We start from the raw sequence: 23785 nt of genomic DNA, 5'->3' as shown, positions 1-23785 counted from the left end.
AATATCCTATGTCATTAGGGAATTTCAAACTAAGACAATCAGATACCACTGCACATCTCTCTGAATGGCTAAAATCCAATACACTGACAACATCAAATGCTGGCAAGGATGTGCAGCAACAGGAACTCTCATCTATTGCTGACGGGAATGCAAAATGGTGCAGCCACTTTGGAATACAATTTGCTGGTTTCTTATAAAACTAAATATACTAATATAATATACTAACATGATCTACCAATTGTGCTCCCTGGTATTTACCCAAATGAGCTGAAAACTTATGTCCACACAAAAACCTTTATAATTGCCAAAACTTGGAAGCAACCAAGACGTTCTTCAGTAGGTGAATTCTTGATAAACAAACTGTGCTACATCCAGGCAATGGAATACTATTCAGCAATAAAAGGAAATGAGCTATCAAACACAAAAATACATGGAGGAATCTTAAATGCATATTGCTAAGTGAAAGAAGTCAATCTGAAATAAGCTGCATAGTATATGATTCCAACCACATGACATTCTGGAAAAGGCAAAACTATGGAGACAATAAAATGATCAGTAGTTGTCAGGAATTTGGGAAGAAGGAGAGAAGAATGAATATGTGGATTTTTTAGGACATTGAAAACTACTCTGTATGGTATCGTAATGACAGATACATGTCATTATACATTTGGCAAAACTCATATAACATATGACTCAATGAATGAACCCTAATGTAAAATATGGACTTTAGTTAACAATAATGCTTCAATATTGGCTCATCAATTGCAGTAAATGTACCACACTGGTGTAAGATGTTAATAACAGGGGTATGAGGGAACTCTTGGTACTTTCCACTCAATTTTTCTGTAAACCTAAAACTGTTCTGAAAATAACAGTCTTTATAAAAAATTACAAAGGAAATCTATATTTAATATATATATAATCTACATCCCACTCTTCAGACTTTAATACAAAGATAAATCCAAAGAGTACAGAGTTTAACAAGAGAGAGCGTGCTTAAAACAAAAATCCTAATTGCCTACATACATGAGAGATCCATGTGGCCTGGAGGACAAGGAATATTATTATAGTTGCCCTTGCAATGGGCTGCCTGCAAACAGTTGTGAGCTACTTCTTTTTTTAACAGAAAAATTCTTACCTCAATCTTGTTTCCTACATTTGTATTTTTGTTATACATAGCCACCCCCAAAACCACTAACTTTTGGCTAAGCCCCAAAACCGCTGATTTACTTTTCCTTCCCATCACTTCCAAATCCAGCATTCCCAGAGCAGACACAAGGGAGAAAACCCGTGAGAGAACAAGAAAGACATGACAAAGAGAGAAATACAGCACTTTCTACTCCTATTTGGATATTTCAATTTGTGCCATTTTCCTTTCTCCAGAGGAGAATACAAGGCAAAAATCAACTTCTTTCAGATGAAAAGGGATCAAGAACAGGAACTGTATGACAAATGATATAAAGATAAAACAGCTCAGCAGAGGAAAGAAATCTTTTCCCACCATTCCTCGCTCACCGAAAAAAAGAAAGAAAGAAAGAAAGAAAAGAAACAGGAAGAGAGAAAGAACAAGATTGAATTTGATCTCATTTGTATTCTTTCCCTCATTCATTTAATAAAACCATGAACAAGTTCACTGGAGCATCTTTCTTGGCCCTAAGTGAAAACAAGTACAAGAGAATCCATATATTCTAAAGCAGAATTATATTACTATCCATAAAAATAGTGTTATAGATACTTCAAACCAACTCCTTAGAATCTTAAAGAACTGCAAATTAATTTAACAAGGTTTCTGCTTGCTTCTTTTTTTCAATTTATATCTTTAATAGTTTTTCTCTTTACAAAAAGAATGCATGTTCACTGTAGGAAAAAAATATCCAAAAATAAGCCAAAAGAAAATAAAAATCTCTCTTAGGCCCATTATACAGAGATAAGCACTACCAACAACCTTTCAGACTTTTCATGTACTTTTTGCTTGCTGATTTTACAAAAATGAGACAACAGTACACATACTCTTTTAGAATTGATATGTGTTTTCACACTTCTGAATATTTCATCATTTCTTTCATAAAATAAACACAGACCAGGATATTTGCACTGTGCTCTGTCCACAAAATTTTTTGATCAAATGAATAACCACCCAGCATCTTTTCATTCTTGGCAATGATTTAGATTTTTTTCTACCCAATTTTCAGAAAACTTCTTTGGTTTTCCTGGAAATATATTTCAGAATTAAACTACTGTCATTCTTTTTTCAGAACATGTAGATAAATGAGAAGAAAAAATGTGAGAGGTCACACTTCTTGTGACAGAAATAATCTGTAAATATTCAGTCGGCCTGCAGACAGAAAAGCACTATTGAATATTAAGCTATAAACCACTTCCAACTGGTTTCCTCTTGGTTTAATAAACCAGTTACACTTCACTTCTTTGTCATTCTACTTTAATTGTAAGGCCGAAACATAGTCACTTTGTTCTAGAATTCTGAAAATCAATCTCTACAAACTCAAACTCATCAATAGAAAATACAACATATACTGTTTATAAAAAATAAAAGTTTTACATTTTTTCTATACCTAAAAATCTATACTGTTTTCTGTCCAAATAGTGTTCCTAATAATTCACACTGGGTATTTAAAAATTAACATTATCAAAAGCTCATCAACTATCTTCAGAGATTTTCATAGAAAAAAAGTAAAACAAAACAAAGAAGATATGAAGGTAAATGTCCTGAAATTGTAGGATGTGGAAAGAGCCACAGAATATGTTTATGGATGTTAATATTATCCTTCTTTTACATAATCTCCAAGTGTATTAGATACAGTAACTGTTTATGAACAAAGTATCTGTATTAATGTAATTAAGTTAGCAATTCTTTCAAAACCAGTTTTGTTTTTTGTTTTTTGTTTTTTTGCGGTACGCGGGCCTCTCACTGCTGCGGCCTCTCCCGTTGCGGAGCACAGGCTCTGGACGCGCAGGCTCAGCGGCCATGGCTCACGGGCCTAGCCTCTCCGCGGCATGTGGGATCTTCCCGGCATGTGGGATCTTCCCGGACCGGGGCACGAACCCGTGTCCCCTGCATCGGCAGGCGGACTCTCAACCACTGTGTCACCAGGGAAGCCCTAAAACCAGTTTTTAAAAATATTTTACCAAAGGGCAATTCATTTTACTTATAAAAAGCAACCAAGAAACTGCTTAACTGTGTAGCTCAGTGGAAACTGTCATAAATGTGTACAAAATGTGCTTTACAAGCAAGGGAAATACAAACATGTTATCCCAATACATCTTCACAAATTCTTAATGTACTGATTGTACACCGAAGTGCATGTTAAAGGCAATAAAATCTTGTTCATACAAAATACATTACGCATCTAATATGTATGTACAATACCTAGCAGGTACCTAGTAGATACAATGCCAGTTGCTGGTTATTACAGGTGTGTGATCAACCTCCTTTCATTCTTCCAAGAGAAACTGGCATTAAACACATAATTACAACAATTCATTACTGAATTACAACTGGGATGACTACTGCGAGTAAGCACTGGATGACTGGAGCATGTGCCCTTAAGTGGAAAAACAGTGTGAATTAAAGGCCATACATAGTACATTATAACTGAACATATTCCAATTTCTGAATTACCACATTTTTAATTTTTAAAGTAAGCTTTCCTTTGTGCAGAAATGACCTCTCTTTTGACTTTCCCAAGCTACATGCAGATGAATGCACAGATATGGAAGGAAAAGAGACTTTCTAGTCATAATAAGGAAATTTAAATATGACTATTTTCAAAATCAAGAATTCAAAGAAAACACAGTATCCAGGCAATCTGACCTACTCCAGATTTTAACAAAGCTATGAAATAACATAATTAGTTTTAAAAAATTCATTACCATTAAAAAACACATATTAAAAATATGTGGTCATGAAGAACCTAGGGGCAAGACGGGAATAAAGACACAGACCTACTAGAGAATGGACTTGAGGATATGGGGAGGGGGAAGGGTAAACTGTGACAAAGCGAGAGGGTTAACTGATTCACTTTGTTATAAAGGAGAAACCAACACACCATTATAAAGCAATTATACTCCAATAAAGATGTTTTAAAAAAAAGAAAAAACATCAGGATACAACTGAAATTTAATGCTCTATTAAAAAAAAACACACATATTAAAAATCATTTAAGTATATGTTTATCTCAAAATAAATCATAACTCAATTTGGAATAAATCATAATTCATTATAACATCACATTTAAGATCAAAGAGTCCTATGTGGGGAGATATATATACACACACACATAACATACAAACATAAAGACATAGGGATTTCTATAGAGTTCATAGAAGTACTTGTGTACATAAACACAGCAGTCTCTTCAACATTCAGAAAGATCTTTCCAACGTTTCCTCAATATAAAATCTGTAATCACCATAACACATTAACCACAATAGGGAAGGAAGACCATTAAGAGAGTCCTTGACAGAACAATACATTGAGCAAAACTGATCCATGGTACCTATCATTCTCTGCTCTTCCTCCCTTTCTGAAACCTTTTTCCATCTCTGCCTTTTCTGTATACTGCGCATTCTCTCTCCTCTGACCATCACAAAATTACCTATGTTCCAAAAAACATATAAAAACTATATTGTTGGGCTTCCCTAGTGGCGCAGCGGTTGAGAGTCTGCCTGCCAATGCAGGGGACACGGGTTCGTGCCCAGGTCCGGGAAGATCCCACATGCCACGGAGCGGCTGGGCTAAAAAAAAAAAAAAAAAAAAAAAAAAAAAAAAAAAAAAAACAACTATATTGTCTCATAATAAATTTTTGGAGAGACAAAAAAGCATCATCCAAGGTTAAAAATCTGTGATTTTTCAATAAGCATTTTGGAAGAAAAGACTATTTTAGAAGGATATGATGCAACAGAAAATGTAAATAGTGAGCACATGAAAAAGATATCCTAACAATGCTATACCTCCTGAACACCCATTAGGATGGCTGGTATCCAAAAATAGAAAATAACAAGTGTTGACAAGGATGTGGAGAAATTGGAACTCTAGTACAATGCAAAACGGCATGGCCACTGTGAAAAGCAGTATGGCAGTTCCTCAAAAAATTAAACATAGAATTGCCATATGATCCAGCAGTTCCATTTCTGAGTATATACTCAAAAGAACAGAAAGCAGAATCTCAAAGAGATATTTGTACACCTAGGTTCATAGCAGCATTATTCACAATAGCCAAAAAAGGTGGATGCAAACCAAGTGTCCGTCAACAGATGAATAAACAAAATGTAATCCATATAGTAGAATATCATTCAGCCTTAAAAGGTAAGGGAATTCTGATATATGCTACAACATGTCTGAACTTTGAGGACATTATGCTAAATGAAATAAGCCAGTCACAAAAAGACAAATACTGTATGCTCCCCCTTACATGAGGTACCCAGAGTAGTCACATTCACAGAGACAGAAAGTAGAGTGGTGGTTGCCAAAGGATGTGGGGAGGGGAACATGAAGCTGTTTAATGAATGCGTTGTTTCGGTTTTGCAGGGTAAAAAGAGTTCCGCAGACTGGCTGCACAGCAATGTGAATATACTTAACACTACTGAACTGTACACTTAAAAGTGGTTAAGATGGTAAATTTTACTTTATGGACATTTACCACAAATTTTTTGGAAAGTTATCCTGTCTAAAAATCAAATATGCAACTGAAAGCAACAGTATAATGTCATTTTGAGCCTACTGAGCTAGTCATGGTGAAACTGGTATCCTTGTACACCAATTACCAGAGTCACTGTAAATTGATGTAGTCTTTTAAGAAAGACAGGAAGAACATTTCAATACTACAAATCTACGAAAACATTTCAATACTATAAATCTAGCCTAAAGAATTTTTTTTAAGAAATAGGGCAAAGTCATCAATGATATTCATTTTACAAACATTAAAAAAAAATGAACCATCATAAATAAAAAAAATAATAGGAACGTAGTTAAATAAGTTACTATGCATCATTACCTTTAAGGAATATAATTATGAATTCTAAGTATAAAAACCATTATGGAAATAGGATAACTATCTAAACACAATTCAATGTTAGAAATCCAAATATAAAATTGCATATACACCAAGAGCCCAATTATATCAAAATATATACTATCTGGACAATACCAGAGGACCATATGCAAAAAAGCAAACAAGTGGGGTTACCAATGACTTCCCCCCATTTCCAAATGTATTTATTTTAATGTTACAGTTATACTTTAAAACAACAAAAGGGGATTAGAGAAAATGAAGAGAGCAGATTAGTTTAGATGAGATTAGGTAAAATTAAGTATAAAATGGAGGCAACAGTAGGGTGTTTATCTAAACTGAAGTTACCAACTTAATCCCCTCCAAACACCTACTTCTGCCAATGTTAAATTTTCCTTAATTTCTTAATCTTAATCTCAACCTCTTAACTCCAGATCTTCACACATGTTCCTTCTGTTTAGAACCCTCTCCCCCTTCCTCTTCACTTAGCCAGGCCTCATGTGGAATATGATTTCCTAAGGGTAGTCTTCCTGCCCTCCCAGAAGGAGGTTCCCTGGCTCCTGCAGACACCAGCTTCCCTTTTTGCATTAACAGCGCTGCGGTATCTGTCCTCCCCACTAGTTCTGTGCTCCATGAGGCCCAGGGCCATGTTAGTCTTGCCCTTGTCTATATCCCCAAAGACCAACATAGCAGCAGTGCACGGGGAGGTGCTCACTAAATATATTAGTACTAAAAAGAAAACATTATTAATATTTATTCTAAATCATACATTCTCTTCCTTAAAATTTGTTTTAAAATCAGACTCATACACCACAACTCTTACAACATTTTAAGAAATTAATTTATAGCATCACCTGTCTCAATGTTGTCTAAAAACAAGTTTTGAATCTCTCATACTTTGCAATATTCTGTCAATTTTCTAGCTTCCAATATACCTTTCAATTATTAAACTTTTAAGAGTTATAACTATAGATAGTAAGTATCCTGACATTTCACATTAAATTTAATATAACCCCTAAAAACCCAATGAGAATCAAAGTCTTGATACGCTCATCTATTCTATTTTTAGCTAAAGAAAATTTATTAGGACAAAGACAAAGAAGCACCGGGTTATGGGAAGGGCTAATCTTTAGTGAAGCAAATTCAATTTATATATGAAGAGCTGCAGCTGCTTTATTGTTATTAAAAAAAAAAACTAAATTCAATAGTGCTATACCTTACACCTTCATAGTACTTATTCAAGAGCATCTTGAGATTTTCGTCAATGTAATTCAAAACAGGAATCATACGGAAAGGAATTTCTCTTGATAAAAGCCAAATGTCTTTCAAGGTCATCTCACATTCTAGAAAATATTTCATTACCATTTTTCTCAAGCCTTTGCAATAAAAGCAAAACAGAAACCAGTAAAGTAGAATAATAAATCCTGTTCTTATATAAGAGATTTGAATCCTATTTCAATTAAAGAAGAAATGGGAAATTTTTCTGTGAAAGAATCAAATCAGAAGGAAATGGAGAAATCACCACGCAGTCCTCCTGTCCCTTCCAGACAGCTTCCTGAAGGAATGCCCCCAGACCAGTCACACATGCCAGGACGGATCCCGGGAGAGGAGCCTCAGACAGTTCCTAACCTCAGGGACACTCATGAAAGAATTGGTCTGTATTCTTCTACAACACCACATCATGTGAGATAAAGAACATCTTTGGAGAGGGCTTCCCTGGTGGCACAGTGGTTGAGAGTCCGCCTGCCGATGCAGGGGACACGGGTTTGTGCCCTGGTCCAGGAGGATCCCACATGCGGTGGAGCAGCTGGGCCCGTGAGCCATGGCCGCTGAGCCTGCGCGTCCGGAGCCTGTGCTCCGCAACAGGAGAGGCCACAACAGTGAGAGGCCCACGGACCGCAAAAGAAAAAAAAAAAAAAAGAACATCTGAGGAACCTTCCAGATTAGAGGAGGCTAAAGAGACTTCACACTAAACGCAAGGCGTGAATGATACTCAGCTGGACCCGGCACTGGAAGGACAGAATTGTCATAAAGGACATCATTGGGGAAACTGTCAGCAATGAAATAAGGATTGTAGACCAGATAAACATAATTTATCTTTTTGATAGTTTTACTGCCAGATAAACATAATTTATCTTTTTGATAGTTTTACTGCAGTCATGTAAGAGAGTATCCTTATTCTTCAGAACTACACACCGAAATACACGATATATGCAACCTATTCTCAAATGGTTCCAAAAATAAGTAATGTGTATTTTTTAAATACACATTCAGATATTTAAAAATAAAATAAAGAATTGATCCCATGGAAAAAATAAAGTTGGACTGGGTGGGAAGGAAGGATAGAATTTCACGATATCAGAGGTAGAATTTCACCTGCTGAGAACAGATATGCACTAAACAGAAAAAAATAAGAAGGAAAATTCTGCAGACCTAGAAGTTATTATTGTCCATCAGAATGCAGCTCAGCGCTGAGCTAGGAAAGCATAGCTTTAAGGTTAGACTAAAACCTGATAGCTAAAAATTTTTTACATCACATTTTAGGGGAAAAGAGAATAATGACTCCACTTTTAAAACACAAGTCAACATTTTTAAGTATACCTTTCTTAAGTGGAGAGTTACTTCTACTAAGTAATCATTTGAGATCCAAGTTCCTTTTAACAAAGTCAGTTTGGGTACCTAAAAAGTTGGGGTGGGGTTTTTCTCCGGTCCTGGGCAAAGTTCCCTGTACATATAGGTACATATACCCATAGGTACATATAGGTACAAAGTTCCATGAAAGGTCTACGGCTGATTTTTTTTTTTTAATCACAATGGCCCCATGGCCTCCATGTGTGGTAATGTGTCAAGACCATGTGCATTCTTCATGGCAACAGAGAAGGATCTTTCCTAACCCAAAAGAGAGTACAAAAAAGAAGCTTTCTCTTTAGTTAGCAGTAAGGAAACCCCGTTTCATATAGCTTCTAGGTTACTTCTACCACCAGAAACAACATTTTTTATAATAAAGCATGCCAATGAAATATTGATATATCTTGGCAATCATATTCTAACAGTCTGAATCAATCATTTGGCATATAACCTTGTATTACTGCAGTTAAAACAATAAATTCAAGCAGGTTGAAAAATCAAATTCAAATTTTGCTGTGCCATAATTGTCACAAGGAAACAAGTTTGTAATATTCTTCCAACACTGGTAATACCTAGTTCCTCCTTTCCTGGTACATACACTTACTTGATCTATATCTACGTATCACAGAAGAACAGAAAGTTATTACCTAAGGAAAATACAAAAGACCAACTACTGTAGGTTTACATAAAAACTTAATTTCAAATTTCATTTAAGTTATAGTCAAGCAAACATATTTTGCCTTACTTTGCATTTATTAGAATATAACAAGGTTTAACCAGTGAGGAGATCACAGTACTTTACTATATAGTGTCGAAAGCTTTTATCAGTGCATCCAATAAATTCCAGTTCTGTTCCATTCTTCTAGAATCTGAAACAGGCAACTGTACTTTTAAAAAGACATTGCAATTCCACATGCCCCACAATTTAATATAAGATGTATATGAGTGTATGTTAGTATCTGACCATAATCTTTTTACATCCCACTGTTTAAAGTTTAACACCTGAATGCTCCAAATGTGTAAGCAGAAAGAAAACTGTTGCAATTCCAGGGGTACCTAGGTAATGCCAGCAGAAGTCAGCTTCTGAATTTAGGGGGGAAAATAGCACTCCACTACCATCTGCCTATACAATGACCACCATCTTTGAAGCTAAATAAGAGATAACTCATAAAAAGTTTTCAGTTGCATTTGCCCTCCTAACTTCTGGACCACAATCATGATAGAAACCTATACAACATTTCCTTTTTAAAAAAAAAATAACTAACTATGGCTCAGTGCTGGAAGTGGGAGTGGGAGACTGGGGTAAGGGAAACTGGGAAGACGTTCTCGCTATATTCTTCATCCTTTCAGCCCAAGGCTTTAAAGACAGGCTAGAAAGAATTATTACATAATCACTTGTCTATCTCCAAAGAAGAAAAAAAAAAGTAACACCAAAATATCATTTTAGATCAGTTTTAAGGGAGAAATATCCAGGCTAGGAAATTTTTAACATCAATTTCACATATCTGGGAAATGAGAAGACAACTATACAATGATATCCGACAGGCTCAAATTTTCTTAATAGAAAATGTCTATTTGACTAAATGCAAAAAGTGATAATATACAGCTGTCCAGACACTATTTTAAAAAAACAAACTGATGTTAATTATATGTAGATAAACTAGTTGTAGACCATATAACAAATATCACTTACAAGTTGTTTTCCATTATATGTCTTTTGATGAATGAGAAATACTAAAAGTCATACCTATAATATTTTCATATAGAATATATTAGAGAAGTTTTTGTTTTTAGAGAAGTTTTTGTTAAAGAGATAGGAAAATTTTCAAACCAGTACATCAGTTATAATAAAATGAATTCAAGAAAAAATTGTAAAACTCAAATTTCTGAAATTAATGTCCTTTTCAAGGGGATTTCTCTCGATTTCATTAAATGCAGACATGCCAGTATTTAAAATGCAATTCAACTTAAATTTTCTTTAACTTCTGCCCAACTTCTGAGGTACACAGCTATTCCACAAAACAGGATATACATCTAGATAGGCTATTGTTATAGAGAGAAGATGTAGCCAGTACTTAGGGAAAGTCCTATCTTACTTGTTGCATGATTTTTTCTATTTAAGACTCAGAAGAATCCTTATCCCACCACTCAGGGATTCAGTAATCGCCTCAATTATTTGTAACATTATCTGCTCTAACAAATGTTAAAGTGTTCTTCACTCCAGCATCATCTCTTAGTCCACCGCTCCAACGAATGATGATATTTACTCCTACTCTTATTAGAAAGTCACAAATACACCACATCCCAAATTATTCGCTGCCATTACTTTTTCCTCAGATAAAAGAGAAATATTTCATATCCTGAAGTAACCTCAAAAAACTCACTCCACTATTTAGGCCAAAGGGCAGGATCAAACTCTCCCACACAACAGATTCACTCCTGGATTGCCCAGTCAACATCCAAAAAGACTCTCTTAGGAAACATTTCATATAATTACTTACAGAGCAAAACTTTTCCAAAGAAAGTGAAATAAATACAGAAGTAAAGATTAAAAATTTTAATAGATTAGATAAGCTTTATTTTTTTTAACTAAAACTTGGGAAAAGAAAAATAATTAGTACCCTAAATTATCACTTTTGGTTTTTGGTGTTTTGGCTTTTTTTTTTTAAACATATTCCATCAAAATAATCATCTAGAAATTGTTAAGCACTGCTCTTCTTTTTTTAATAAATTTGTTTATTTATTTATTTTTGGCTGTGTTGGGTCTTTGTTGCTGCACGCGGTTGCGGCGAGAGGGGGCTACTCTTCCTTGTGGTATGCGGGCTTCTCACTGCGGTGGCTTCTCTTGTTGCGGAGCACAGGCTCTAGGCACGTGGGCTTCAGTAGTTGTGGCGCACAGCCTTAGTTGGTCCGCGGCATGTGGGATCTTCCTGGACGAAGGCTGGAACCCGTGTCCCCTGCATTGGCAGGTGGAGTCTTTTTTTTTTAAGAAGATGTTGGGGGTAGGAGTTTAGTAATTTATTTATTTATTTTTGCTGTGTTGAGTCTTCGTTTCTGTGCGAGGGCTTTCTCTAGTTGTGGCAAGCGAGGGCCACTCTTCATCGCGGTGCGCAGGCCTCTCACTATTGCGGCCTCTCTTGTTGCGGAGCACAGGCTCCAGAGGCGCAGGCTCAGTAGTTGTGGCTCACGGGCCTAGTTGCTCCGTGGCATGTGGGATCCTCCCAGACCAGGGCTCGAACCTGTGTCCCCTGCATTAGCAGGCAGATTCTCAACCACTGCGCCACCAGGGAAGTCCCAAGCACTGCTCTTTACACAAACTACTCTTGCTTTTATAATCTCCATTAAAGATCTAAAAAATCCATTTTAAATGACAGCCAGACTTTAAATATAACAACCTTATTGCATCTTTGGCATCTGATAAAACAAAATCTTTAACAAATCTGATAAATGCTAAACACTGCTAAATATGCATTATAGAAAATTAAGACCAATTTAAGTACTGAAAAAGGCTTTTTGCAAATTGTAATAAAGTGAACAATTCACAATGAAATGCACAGCATAGCAGCATCATATAACACATACTCCACAAGACCAATATTCGGCCTCAGAACTTAACAGAATACATAAAAATTGAGACTAAAAGCTGAAAAACATCTTAAAGCACCTAACAAATTCTCTAGGTCTTACAGTTGGAGCATCCCAATTCGTGTGTCAGGATGTGCAGAGAAACTGATCCCTCAGCCCGGCCTGAGGTGTCAGAGCTGGTAGCCTCCAAGCCCCAAACATCTCCATTAGTTTATCTCACATGCTGTACAACTACTACCATGTCCTGCATGGTTCATGACATGGGAAGGGTTAGGAAATCCTGCAGAGCTAAACGCATCCAGACATACAAGTATCCAACCTTTCTTGTAATCTCTAGAGAAATACTGAAAAAAATTTTAGTTATCAATCTCACCCAAATCTAGGTTTGGAAATTCTATCTTTAATGACATGTCTTCCTATTTTTTAACCTGTACCGTGCTTCTCCAGTAATTTTTACAAAAACAGGAACTCTGATATACTCAGTTCCCTCCCACCTTTATGAAAACTTACAACCCCATAGAAACTGCAACACGGCACAGACCATGACAATACTCCCTAATCTATGGTTCCAGTTCTCTGCTCGAGAATGATTTCCATCACTACAGAAAATCAAGTTGGCAAGAAAGAAACTCCAAGTTTATTTCAAAGGGAGCAAGGAAAGGGCTGAAAACTAAGAACAAAACTAGGCAAAGCAAATACTGCCTGTAACCCATCTTTTAAATTTACGTCTAACAAATGTCTCTTTGTCAGAGTAATTTTTCCAGAATAAAATCTTAAGTTGTTCCCCTAACTGAAGTCCCTCAATAGTTCCTAAGCCCTGAGATACGAAGTCCAAACCTCCAGAAATGTACACGACCCCGGACCCTGATTTCATCTCCTCCCCAGCCCTATATTCCAGAATGTTCAACTACTCAGTAACATCCTTGTATGGTCAAACCTTCATGCCTTTCTCACAGTGCTCCCCTACTTGGAACGCTTTATCCTACACACACACTCTTTTCATGGGAGCAGCTCGAATTTCAACCTAAGAATAATAACACATGGAACAGCTACAGTTACCACATAGTAAGGATGTCACTTAGGAACCGTCAAATCCATGCACTATTTACTGAGCATCTACTGAGTGCCAGGAACTTACCACTAGGAATAAGTCTTTGCCCTCAAAGAGTTTACAGAATAGACGAAGATCAGAGTAAACAGGCCGCTGATTTTACTGGAGGACGACAGCTCCTAGAGCGAGGCAAGCAAGCATGCTCTGGAGGCACAGCACCACAGGGCTCACCTAGCGAGTGAAGTGGTGATGGACGACGGGGAGGAACTCTAGGAACCAGGGAACTAAGCAGAAACTGATTTATTTTTAAATCTTAAATGTGAAGTAAGGATTTGGGACTTCACTGTAATCCCAGTGGTTAAATGCCCAATGGCATTGTTCACGCTTTGCAGCTCCCTCTCTTCACAACAAACACAGAGAAATTACAGATAAAATATGAAGACAAATGACCAAAAGGACATACCTATGCCCCCAAACATGTTAAACATCTCCACAGATCAGAAATCTAACAGAAACACAAAGTGTGAGCCTCACTGAAGCCAGGAGGTCTGCTGAGCTCTGGGCCCCAAAGCAGGAAAAGGCAGCAGGCAGCTGATCCTCGGGGATTAACTATGGGTTGATCGTGTGGTGTAACAAGGGCTCCACAAGGGCTACGAGGGTCAGTAGCCAGGCTCTTTGCTCAAAACCAGGGACTGGCTGGCACTCTTCCTTGATAGGAAACTAGACTGAAAAAGACTTCTGCTAACTGCACTCAGGCTACAGCTTAGGAAGCGGCTGACCTAATGCCAGCTGCCTCAGTGACTGAATCTGTGATATCCCCAACGTCACCATGGGACCGGGGCTCTGGTCCACTAACACAGACCTGATTCTGATCTGGGAACTCCAAAGCCAGGCAGAGACAACGGCAAATATGCTAGACCAGCAGGGGAAATCACAAAGAGACAGAGAGACACACACACGCGCGCACACACACACACAGGAAAAAGAAAAAAGAAACTCCCATCAGAACTTGCCTGCAGAATTACAGAACATGATGAAAACACGAACAATATCAACAACCACACATAAACTCACTGCAGACAAGACAAAAATCATCAAATGATCTGAAAAGGACTTTAAAATAAGCATGTAAGAGATCTTCGAAGAGATAAATAACAAAAGAACCAAAAAAATGTTAAATACAAACGAGCAGAGATGAGAAATGAACTAGTAGATATAAAAAAATTAAAAATCTTGCAAATGAAGTATAACCACTGTAATTTATAGATAAATTGGTGGTGGTTCCGATACGTATCTTGGCTGCCTAGTAAGCCATCCCTCCCTCTGCTTTCACGCTCACAGGGCTCTGAGTTTTAGGGGGCAGTCGTGTTAGACACCAAGATTCAAAAATCAAAGACACCCTGTATTTGTCCTCAAAGAACTTGCCAGCTGTAACAGTGATCTACCAGACCACTAAGGTTACAACGCAGAACAAAATTTAGTTAAATTTCCAAAAAAGGTAAGCATTTTTTAAACTAAAATGCTCTTAGTGTTCATGAAGTCATATTACCATCTTTACTAGAGTTGGCATTCTATGATAGGTAAACATTCTCACAAAACTTCATATGAATGGAGCTGACATAACCAAAGATGCTTCTTTCCGAATCTGTATTTGAACTCATCTGGCAACTATTCCTTGTTTATTCAAAGCACACCACCGAAAAAGTAACCCACTGTAAAGTCTTCAAAACCAAAGACCACTACTTGCAATATTACTTCTAGTAGAAAGCACTCAAAGATTTCACAATAACAGCTTCATTTTCACTTATCAACTGCCTGATTATTCAAACTGATGAGAAAAGCGACTCTATTCCTATTAAGGTAAATATAATCAATATAAATAACATGTGAAAAATTTTATACTCTCTAATATTATATTCCAATAAGAAAATGCTCACTTCATCCCAAAGTTTCCATAATCAAAAAACTGTACTCTAAAAGTATATCAGAACTGTCATAGGATCCCAGTCAGGATTAAATCTTAATTCTTTCCTCACTCTCTAAAAGTAAACAACACAAAATAGTAAAATCCAGTTCTGTTCACAAACAGAAGTGGAAAGGAATGACAGAAAATATTACTATACCATCCCCTCACAACTGAGAAGATAAAATCTATATCAACATAGGTCTATAGGATAGACTTGGTTCCTTGATCCATCAAAGACATTGATAAAGAGATTTCTTTCTTTTTTTTGCTTAAATATAATATTAACCTATGTTACCCAATGATTAAATTTCACACAATAAAACCTCTGCTAATTATGGTCAACTGCAATATTTCCCTCTTCATATTTCCAAAAAGTCATTTTCCAATGGCTAGTCAACAGAAAAGTTTAGATAGTAGAACTAAACCAGCCAAGAAGCTAATGACGCAGATATCCTCACCACACCTAACTTCTTAGAATAAATCAAACATCAATCTCATCGTTTAAATACAGGCAAGTGCACAGTATTGGGCTGAACCAGATTATCCAATCTCTGATGAAGTGACATAATTCCAATCTGCTCAGTAACAATTTTTTTCTTTAAGTACAACACCGCAGATGCTCCTGAGAGGACTGAAATGATACACAGGAGGAAGGGCACTTACCCATGACTGGAGATGTCTTTGTACGTGGTCCCGATCAGGCACTACACCCAAATCTGCTGTCCAACGTTTCTCAGAGGAATACATGTCCTGGTCAGAAAACAAAGAGAAAGAAATCATATTTTCTAAAGGTCAGTGTTTAAAGTTTTCTAAAAGGAAATAAAAATAATTTACTTATAAAACTTTTCTATTTCTAAAAGAACCCCATGACGTCATCTAAATATAAAAAATTACCAATCTTTGGAATATCATGATTCTGCTCCTATTTTCCTTTTTCAGTAAAGCCATTACCTCAAAAGCAAACAGTATGTCTAAAGGAGTTACCACACAGAAACTTATTAACAGGTGCCCTTTGTCTTCAGTCCCTCCCCATCCCACCCCCACATAAATAAGTCACAGGAAGAAAGCACTCCATTGGGGGTAAATTAAGCATATCACACCAGCTAAATGTACTCTGACTGCACACAGGTGATTTATATACACCATCAAATAAAGATTACCAAAGTGATTGCTATGGACTTTCCCTTATAATGGGCAGTTTCCTCACTATAAAAGTAATATGGTTTCATTGGTTTAAAAAGCTGGAAACAGCAGCAAAGTAGAAAGAAAAAAATTCTCTCACAGTACAATGCCACTACATCTACCCAATCACGTGGGGCATATCTCCTTTCCAGAAACTTTCTGTACATATTTTAAAAATACACTTTATAAATACTACATACAAAATTTTGTATTTGGTTCTTTTGAGTATAACGTAAAGCATCACCCTGCATTATTATAAATACAAACTTAACGCTTTGCGAAGATTTCCATTATAAATCTTCTCTTGATAATATATTAAAGAAAATGAGGCATAAAGTAATACTAATGCTACATTTAAACATAACCACGGATGCACAAATGCCTCCCCAAATCTAATACATGACATTCCACAAACAAGGTAACATCAGATTTGATACAAAATTTACATTTGTGCTAAGTCATGTGTAGCTGCCTTCATAAACTGATAAGCTACTTCTCGTAATCACCAGAAGTGGTGATTACTTTCTAGATCAATTAAGAAAACAGCATAATACTAAGGACCTCTGCTTCTGAAACAGATTTCAGTTCAGGAACCATTTTTTGAAGAAATAATGCTTGCCCCATGTATAAAACATCTCTACTCATACTGTGTAATATACAAAAGGAGGATAAATTCACCGAATGGAAATTCTGGACGCCCAGCAGGGTCCACACGCTGTAATTAGTAGTGGCCTATCTCCGATGGGTTACCCATAATCACCTGGCCCCCACCCCACACGCCCTCCTCTTCGTCTTGCAGTGGCTACTATTAAATGATTTCCATTTCCAGATAACCCAATTATCCCAAAGAAAATGAGAAGCTGTAGGGAAAATTCTAAAACAACACGTAATCCATGTGACGAAAGGTCCTCACAATGAATACACTTTCTTCCTGGTGCTTCGCCGAGTCTATTAGACTTGTTTCCCGGCCAGGAGACTAGGAGGTGGCTGGCGCACGCTGCCCCACGGAGCGAACTGACAGGTGGCCGAGGACGAGGGCCCTGTGTCACAGAGACACAGAGGAGACTACCCGCTCACAGGGGCCCCGGGAGCTCACGCACAGCTCGCTCACAGGTTCTCTCTCTGCCCAGGGACTTCTCTCTTTGTTCATGCTTATATCAAGTTTTTAATCTTAATTTAAAATTCCTACATGGCAACATCAAAGCACTTTGTACTAAGTCATGCACCCCTCCTACCCACAGTTATAAACTGCCAAATAAAAACTTATTCAAGGATTGAAGTTCCTCAGATATTAGTTTTCTCAGCACCAAAAATGGTAACCTCAAAAAACCAGGATAATAAAACTTATAAACACTGGATTTATAACCTTACTTACTATCTGAGGTGGTAAATGTACTTGACAAATATGCAACAATGCATGAGTTGGAATTAATGTCATGGAGTAGTTCTTAGAAAACGTATTTTTAAATTACTTATAACTGAAGTCCTATGTTCAAGATTCTTTATGCTAATCACAGCTTTGAAATGCAGACCCTCCATCCCCAAGTAGGTGGTTACCAATTCTTTTCAGCAATGAGGCAGTTCAGAAGCACAAATGATAAAACTTTCAGATTGGGCTTCCCTGGTGGCGCAGTGGTTGAGAGTCTGCCTGCCGATGCAGGGGACACGGGTTCGTGCCCCAGTCCGGGAAGATCCCATGTGCTGTGGAGCGACTGGGCCCGTGAGCCATGGCTGCTGAGCCTGTGCGTCCGGAGCCTGCGCGTCCGGAGCCTGCGCGTCCGGAGCCTGTGTTCCGCAACGGGAGAGGCCACAGCAGTGAGAGGCCCACGTACCGAAAAAAAAAAAAAAAAAAAAAACTTTCAGATTCCCTTTCTCCTCCTCAAAATGCTACCAACCTGGACATACGAATTAGAAAGAAGAAAAATCTTACTTGTTGTTTTTCACACCGTCTAAGAGGGAAAGAGTCTGTCTTAAATCCAGAGTTTCACATAAAAGGCATTATTGGGATATTTCTGCAAAATCTGGCCTTTCAACGCACTTTCCAGGAACTTGAGCCACTGCTGTTTATTTTCAGCAAAGAATTTATCCTCATGCTAACCTACTATGGGTTCTTTCAAGTGGCTCCTCCAACTTCTGTGATAACACTTGATATGCACAAGTGGTAAGGCTACAGCAGGCCTCCTTAGGCCTGCTGACACCCATCCTGGCAGGGAACTCAAGGACCAGCTAAAGGAAAGAAACTCCACCATATCCTTTTCTTTACTGCAGGCACTAAACATGACCTAAAAATAATTCCTGTCACTTTTTTTTTTGTTTTGTTTTTGTTTTTTGGGTTTCTTTTTTTTGCAGTACGCGGGCCTCTCACTGCTGTGGCCTCTCCCACTGCGGAGCACACAGGCCCCAGACGCGCAGGCTCAGCGGCCATGGCCCACGGGCCCAGCCACTCCGTGGCATGTGGGATCCTCCCGGACCAGGGCATGAACCCTCGTTCCCTGCATCGGCAGGCAGACTCTCAACCACTGCGCCACCAGGGAAGCCCACTTTTTTAATATTTATTTTTATTTAGTTTATTTTATTTATTTGGTTGCGCTGGGTCTTGATTGCAGCAGGCATGCTCCTTAGTTGTGACTCACAGGCTCCTTAGTTGCAGCTTGCCGGCTCCTTAGTTGCAGCACGTGGCCACGCATGTGGGATCTAGTTCCCCGACCAGGAATCAAACCCGGGCCCCCTGCATTGGGAGTGCAGAGTCTTATCCACTGTGCCACCAGAGAAGTCCCTCCTGTCACTTTTAGTCAGTTAAAAACTATGGAAGTATTTAAAAGGATTTCTGGTTTTATAACACCAGATCATCTATTCTAAAACTAGCTCAACAGTCCCACTTTTAAATTATTTTAAAACTTAAATTTAATAGAATTATAAACCACAACATACAGTAGCACATTCTATTGTTTCTAATAATATTCTGTCTGGAGATCAAATTAACATTAATTTATTTCATTGTACAATAACTTCTACAAAGAAAATACACAAAGATTCCCAATCTCTACTAAAAGCTAATGTAATCTCCATTTTTAATCTCATCACAAATTATAATTTTAAAAAATCAAATTTAATCTTGAAGATATTATGCTAAGTGAAATAAGCCAGTCATAATAGGACAAGTACTCTATGATTTCACATGTATGAGGGACCTAGAGAAGTCAAATTCACACAGACAGAAAGTAGAATGGTGGTTGCCAGGGGCTGGAGGAACGGAAAATGGGGAGTTACTGTTTAATGGGTGAAGAGTTTCATTTTGGGAAGATGAAAAAAGTTCTGGAGATGAATGGTGATGGCTGTACATTAATGTGAATGTACTTAATGTACCTGAACTGTACACTTTAAAATAGTTAAAATGGTAAATCTTATGTGTATTTTACTACAATAAGAAATACAAACGGAAAAAAAGAATCAGTTACCTATGGTTTCGAAAGGGTAAGCAAATCCTGAAGTAACAGAAATTACAAAGAATTTAGACTTTTTAATTCATAAATATTAAAAACCAACTGCATGTTTCTAATTGGCTATAAGAGAAAAAGAAGTGTCTACGTGAGAAATAGCTAGGACTCATTATTTAGATTTTTTTAAAAATCCCTACAACTAAATTACTAACACACACTCTTGCTAAATCCAGGAGGATTTAGCTGTTCCCCCAATACCGCCATTCACTATGATCTCTTAAACTCATTTGGTGTATTTCCATCCATTTTCAAAATATTTTTCCTTCTAAATACGTGTGTACTTTTTCATTCATGCACTCTTGTATACATAAAACACTTACTGACACCAAGAAGCTGAAGATTATGTGTAAGACTTTAAAAACTTTACCCACAGTTCTATTTTTATCTTTTAGCATCTTTAAAAATTTTGTAGAATAAGGACAAAGTAATTATTTAATTAATTCTTTCTCATAATTTTTAATTTCATGGTCAGTTTCTATTTAAAGAATTCCCACCACTCTGCTATGAACTTTCCAATGTTTATCATTCAAGATAAGTACTTCAGGGCTTCCCTGGTGGCGCAGTGGTTGAGAGTCTGCCTGCTAATGCAGGGGACATGGGTTCGAGTCCTGGTCTGGGAGGATTCTGCGTGCCGCGGAGCGGCTAGGCTCGTGAGCCACAACTACTGAGCCTGCGCGTCTGGAGCCTCTGCTCCGCAGCAGGAGAGGCCGCAATAGTGAGAGGCCGGCACACCGCGATGAAGAGTGGTCCCCGCTTGCCACAACTAGAGAAAGCCCTCGCACAGAAATGAAGACCCAACACAGAAAAAATAAATTAATTAATTAACTCCTACCCCCAACATCTTCTTTAAAAAAAAAAAAAAAAGGTAAGTACTTCACTAACTAATAAAATAAAGCTGTAAGAGACTTCCCTTTCTGCAATTCTTGTGTCCAAACGGCTTGAGAACCCTTTTACTACATGACACCTAAAAATGCTTGATAAAAATGTAAGAATTATCCTTTTGAATGCATAGCAAAGCTCACAAGGGATGTCCTCAGAGACCAAAAAAGTAAACAGGAGCACAAATAGAGAGTGGAAGGTGGGCAATGATGCCAGCAACTGCTCTAGAGGCACTGACAATCCCCCATAACCAAGCTATACTGTCCAATACTGAGCCACTATCCACATGTAGCTTTTTAATTTTAAATTAATTTAAAGCATCTAAAATTTAAAATTCAGTTCCTTTGTCACACTAGCCACATTTCAAAGGTGACTACTGGCTATCATATTAGCACAGATATATAATATTTCCATTATCATGGAAAATTCTATTGGATAATGCTGAAGAGCTTTCAGTGTTAACAGTCATGCATGGGACAAAGCAAAAGCTTCATACTACACAATATGGGAAGTCAGACTAAAGATAAGCACTTAAAGCCTGGTCCCTGAAGAACTAAATCTTCAATAAAAAAGAATAAACTATGAAAAAACAATCTACCGCAAACGGAGACTAGAGAAAAATTCTCCCCTGCGTCTAGGCTTACTGGTGTTTTGGGAGAAGGGGAATATTCCCTGGAAGTTTGCAACCAAAACCAACCTTCACACGGGTATCAAGTTCAAATCCATACTATTTGTACATTGTGAAAATCTCAAGCCTAGAAATTAAGTGGCCCTGGGTTGACAGTGTCCTCAGTTGCGATTCTTCTCTGGGAGAAAGCACTCTTAACCCAGGTCTCGTAAGAATTTCCACAGATAAAGTTACCATAAAAACAAGTTCAAATTGTAAAACTAAGGATAATAAGCAAGCTACAACAGAAATAAGTATATAATTCACGATTTTTTAAAAAAAGAGGGTGGGGCTTCCCTGGTGGCGCAGTGGTTGAGAGTCTGCCTGCCGATGCAGGGGACACGGGTTCATGCCCCGGTCCGGGAAGATCCCACATGCCGCAGAGCAGCTGGGCTGCTCGTGAGCCATGGCCGCTGAGCCTGCGCTCCGCAACGGGAGAGGCCACAGCAGTGAGAGGCCCACGTACCGCAAAAAAAAAAAAAAAAAAAAAAAAAAGAAGAAGAAAAGCAAGAGAATGCTGGATCCCAGAGTTTCTGGGGACAGGAGTAAGATAGAAGAGGAGTTGTAGGGAGGTGTGAGCCAAGAGGGTAGTGCTAGCATTCTACCACTTAACCTGAGGGAGGGGACAGTACAAATATCATTCTATTAGACCTTACATAACATTACATATAGTCCTTTGTATGAATATATATTTTAATATGAAAAAGCAAAACTTTTCCAACAAAATTCAGAAATGAAATGATTATAAATAAAAATGACAACATATGTTAAGTAATCACATGTATAAAAGAGTTAAATGCATTTATAATCTTTAAGCCATAATTAAGAGGCGGAAAGAGTTGTAGTGACTCACATTCGTTTTTTTTAATTAATTAATTTATTTTTTATTTTATTTATTTTTGGCTACATTGGGTCTTCATTGCTGCGCATGGCCTTTCTCTAGTTATGGCGAGTGGGCGCTACTCTTCGTTGCGGTGTGTGGGCTTCTCATTGCAGTGGCTTCTCTTGTTGCGGAGCACGGGATCTAGGTGCGTGGGCTTCAGTAGTTGTGGCACGTGGGCTTCAGTAGTTGTGGCTCGCAGGCTCTAGAGCGCAGGCTCAGTAGTTACAGCACACGGGCTTAGTTGCTCCACGGCCATGTGGGAACTTCCCGGACCAGGGCTCAAATCCGTGTCCCCTGCCTTGGCAGGCGGATTCTTAACACTGTGTCACCAGGGAAGCCCTGACTCACTTATTCTTTAAGAGAAAGAGACAAATACAAGTGATAGCCAGGTCCACTATAAAATGCAAGAGGGAATTTACATGAAAAGACTGATGATTATACATTATCCAAACGTAGAAGCAGCTAGCCTTCCCAAAGAGCTGTGTCATTTGTGCATCTGCTCTCAGCTATCTGATCAATGAAGATTCTGATCTCACCTTCACAGCTGTATAATACAAGTTCATTTTCTAGTAGAAATTCCTAGATCCTGTTTTGCTGAATTGCCATGCATTGAACTACCATCCCAAGAAAAAGCTTAAGAAAATTGTCTTAATTGAAGCATTATTTGTAACAGAAAAAAAAAGTATAAACAACTTAAATGTGCAATAATAAGGGACTGACTAAATGAATTGTTAATTTATATGTAATGGAGTCTCACGCATCCATTTAAAAAACATCGCAAAGAAATTTAATGACAGTGAGTGAATGAATGCTCCCCAATGTGCTTTGTGCCACTTTCTCACAATCAGCAAGAAGTATCAGAAATGATGCCTCAACCAACTTAAATGTATTTCCCCAAAGGCTTATAAACCAATACTTAAAGTGATTAATGTTCAATTTTTAAATTTAAAATGAACAGATAATATAAAAATTTACTATTCATTCAATAAATATTTACTGAGCAGCTATTACGAGCCAGACAGTGTTCTAGGCTCTGCATACACAGCCACGAACAAAACAAATACCCCATCCTCGTGGAACTCACATCCTAGCAATTCTAGTACCTTCCCTTCTTAATTCAGATGCACAGTTCATTAGTTCAAATAAATATGTCAGGGCAGATTCCAGGGTAATGTCTTCTCATGCCAGATAAAGAAAACTTTAGTTAATATTTAAAGTCATTATTCATTGACATGGATGGTCTCACCACTGTACTTTCACAATTCTTGAGCTTTCTATAAAGAATGTTCTTTCTGCAGTTTACACCCCCTGAAACACAGTGCTGAATTCCCACGGCTTTCAGCATTTTCCCTGCTCAAGAGAAGTAAAGCAAATCTTCTATCACAGCTAGAGTAGAAGGTTTATTTACCCCATTC

General features: G+C 37.7%; 1 protein-coding gene across 3 annotated transcripts in view; it reads right to left on the bottom strand.

Annotated features, from left to right (window-relative positions):
- USP6NL (USP6 N-terminal like) overlaps positions 1–23785 on the bottom strand; it is a 188810-nt gene that overhangs the window by 111733 nt on the left and 53292 nt on the right. For all 3 annotated transcript variants that reach the window (XM_024734173.1, XM_024734174.1, XM_024734175.1), the window contains exon 2: positions 15923–16009. Coding sequence is in view for 2 of the 3 variants with exons in the window: in XM_024734174.1 (XP_024589942.1) it covers positions 15923–15926 (4 nt within the window). In the remaining variant the exon portion in view is untranslated. The remainder of the gene's footprint in view (positions 1–15922; positions 16010–23785) is intronic.

The sequence above is a fragment of the Neophocaena asiaeorientalis genome, unplaced genomic scaffold, assembly GCF_003031525.2.
Source record: "Neophocaena asiaeorientalis asiaeorientalis breed wild unplaced genomic scaffold, Neophocaena_asiaeorientalis_V1.1 scaffold120, whole genome shotgun sequence".
Lineage (NCBI taxonomy): Eukaryota > Metazoa > Chordata > Mammalia > Artiodactyla > Phocoenidae > Neophocaena > Neophocaena asiaeorientalis.
This window is presented reverse-complemented; position numbering and strand designations above follow the sequence as displayed.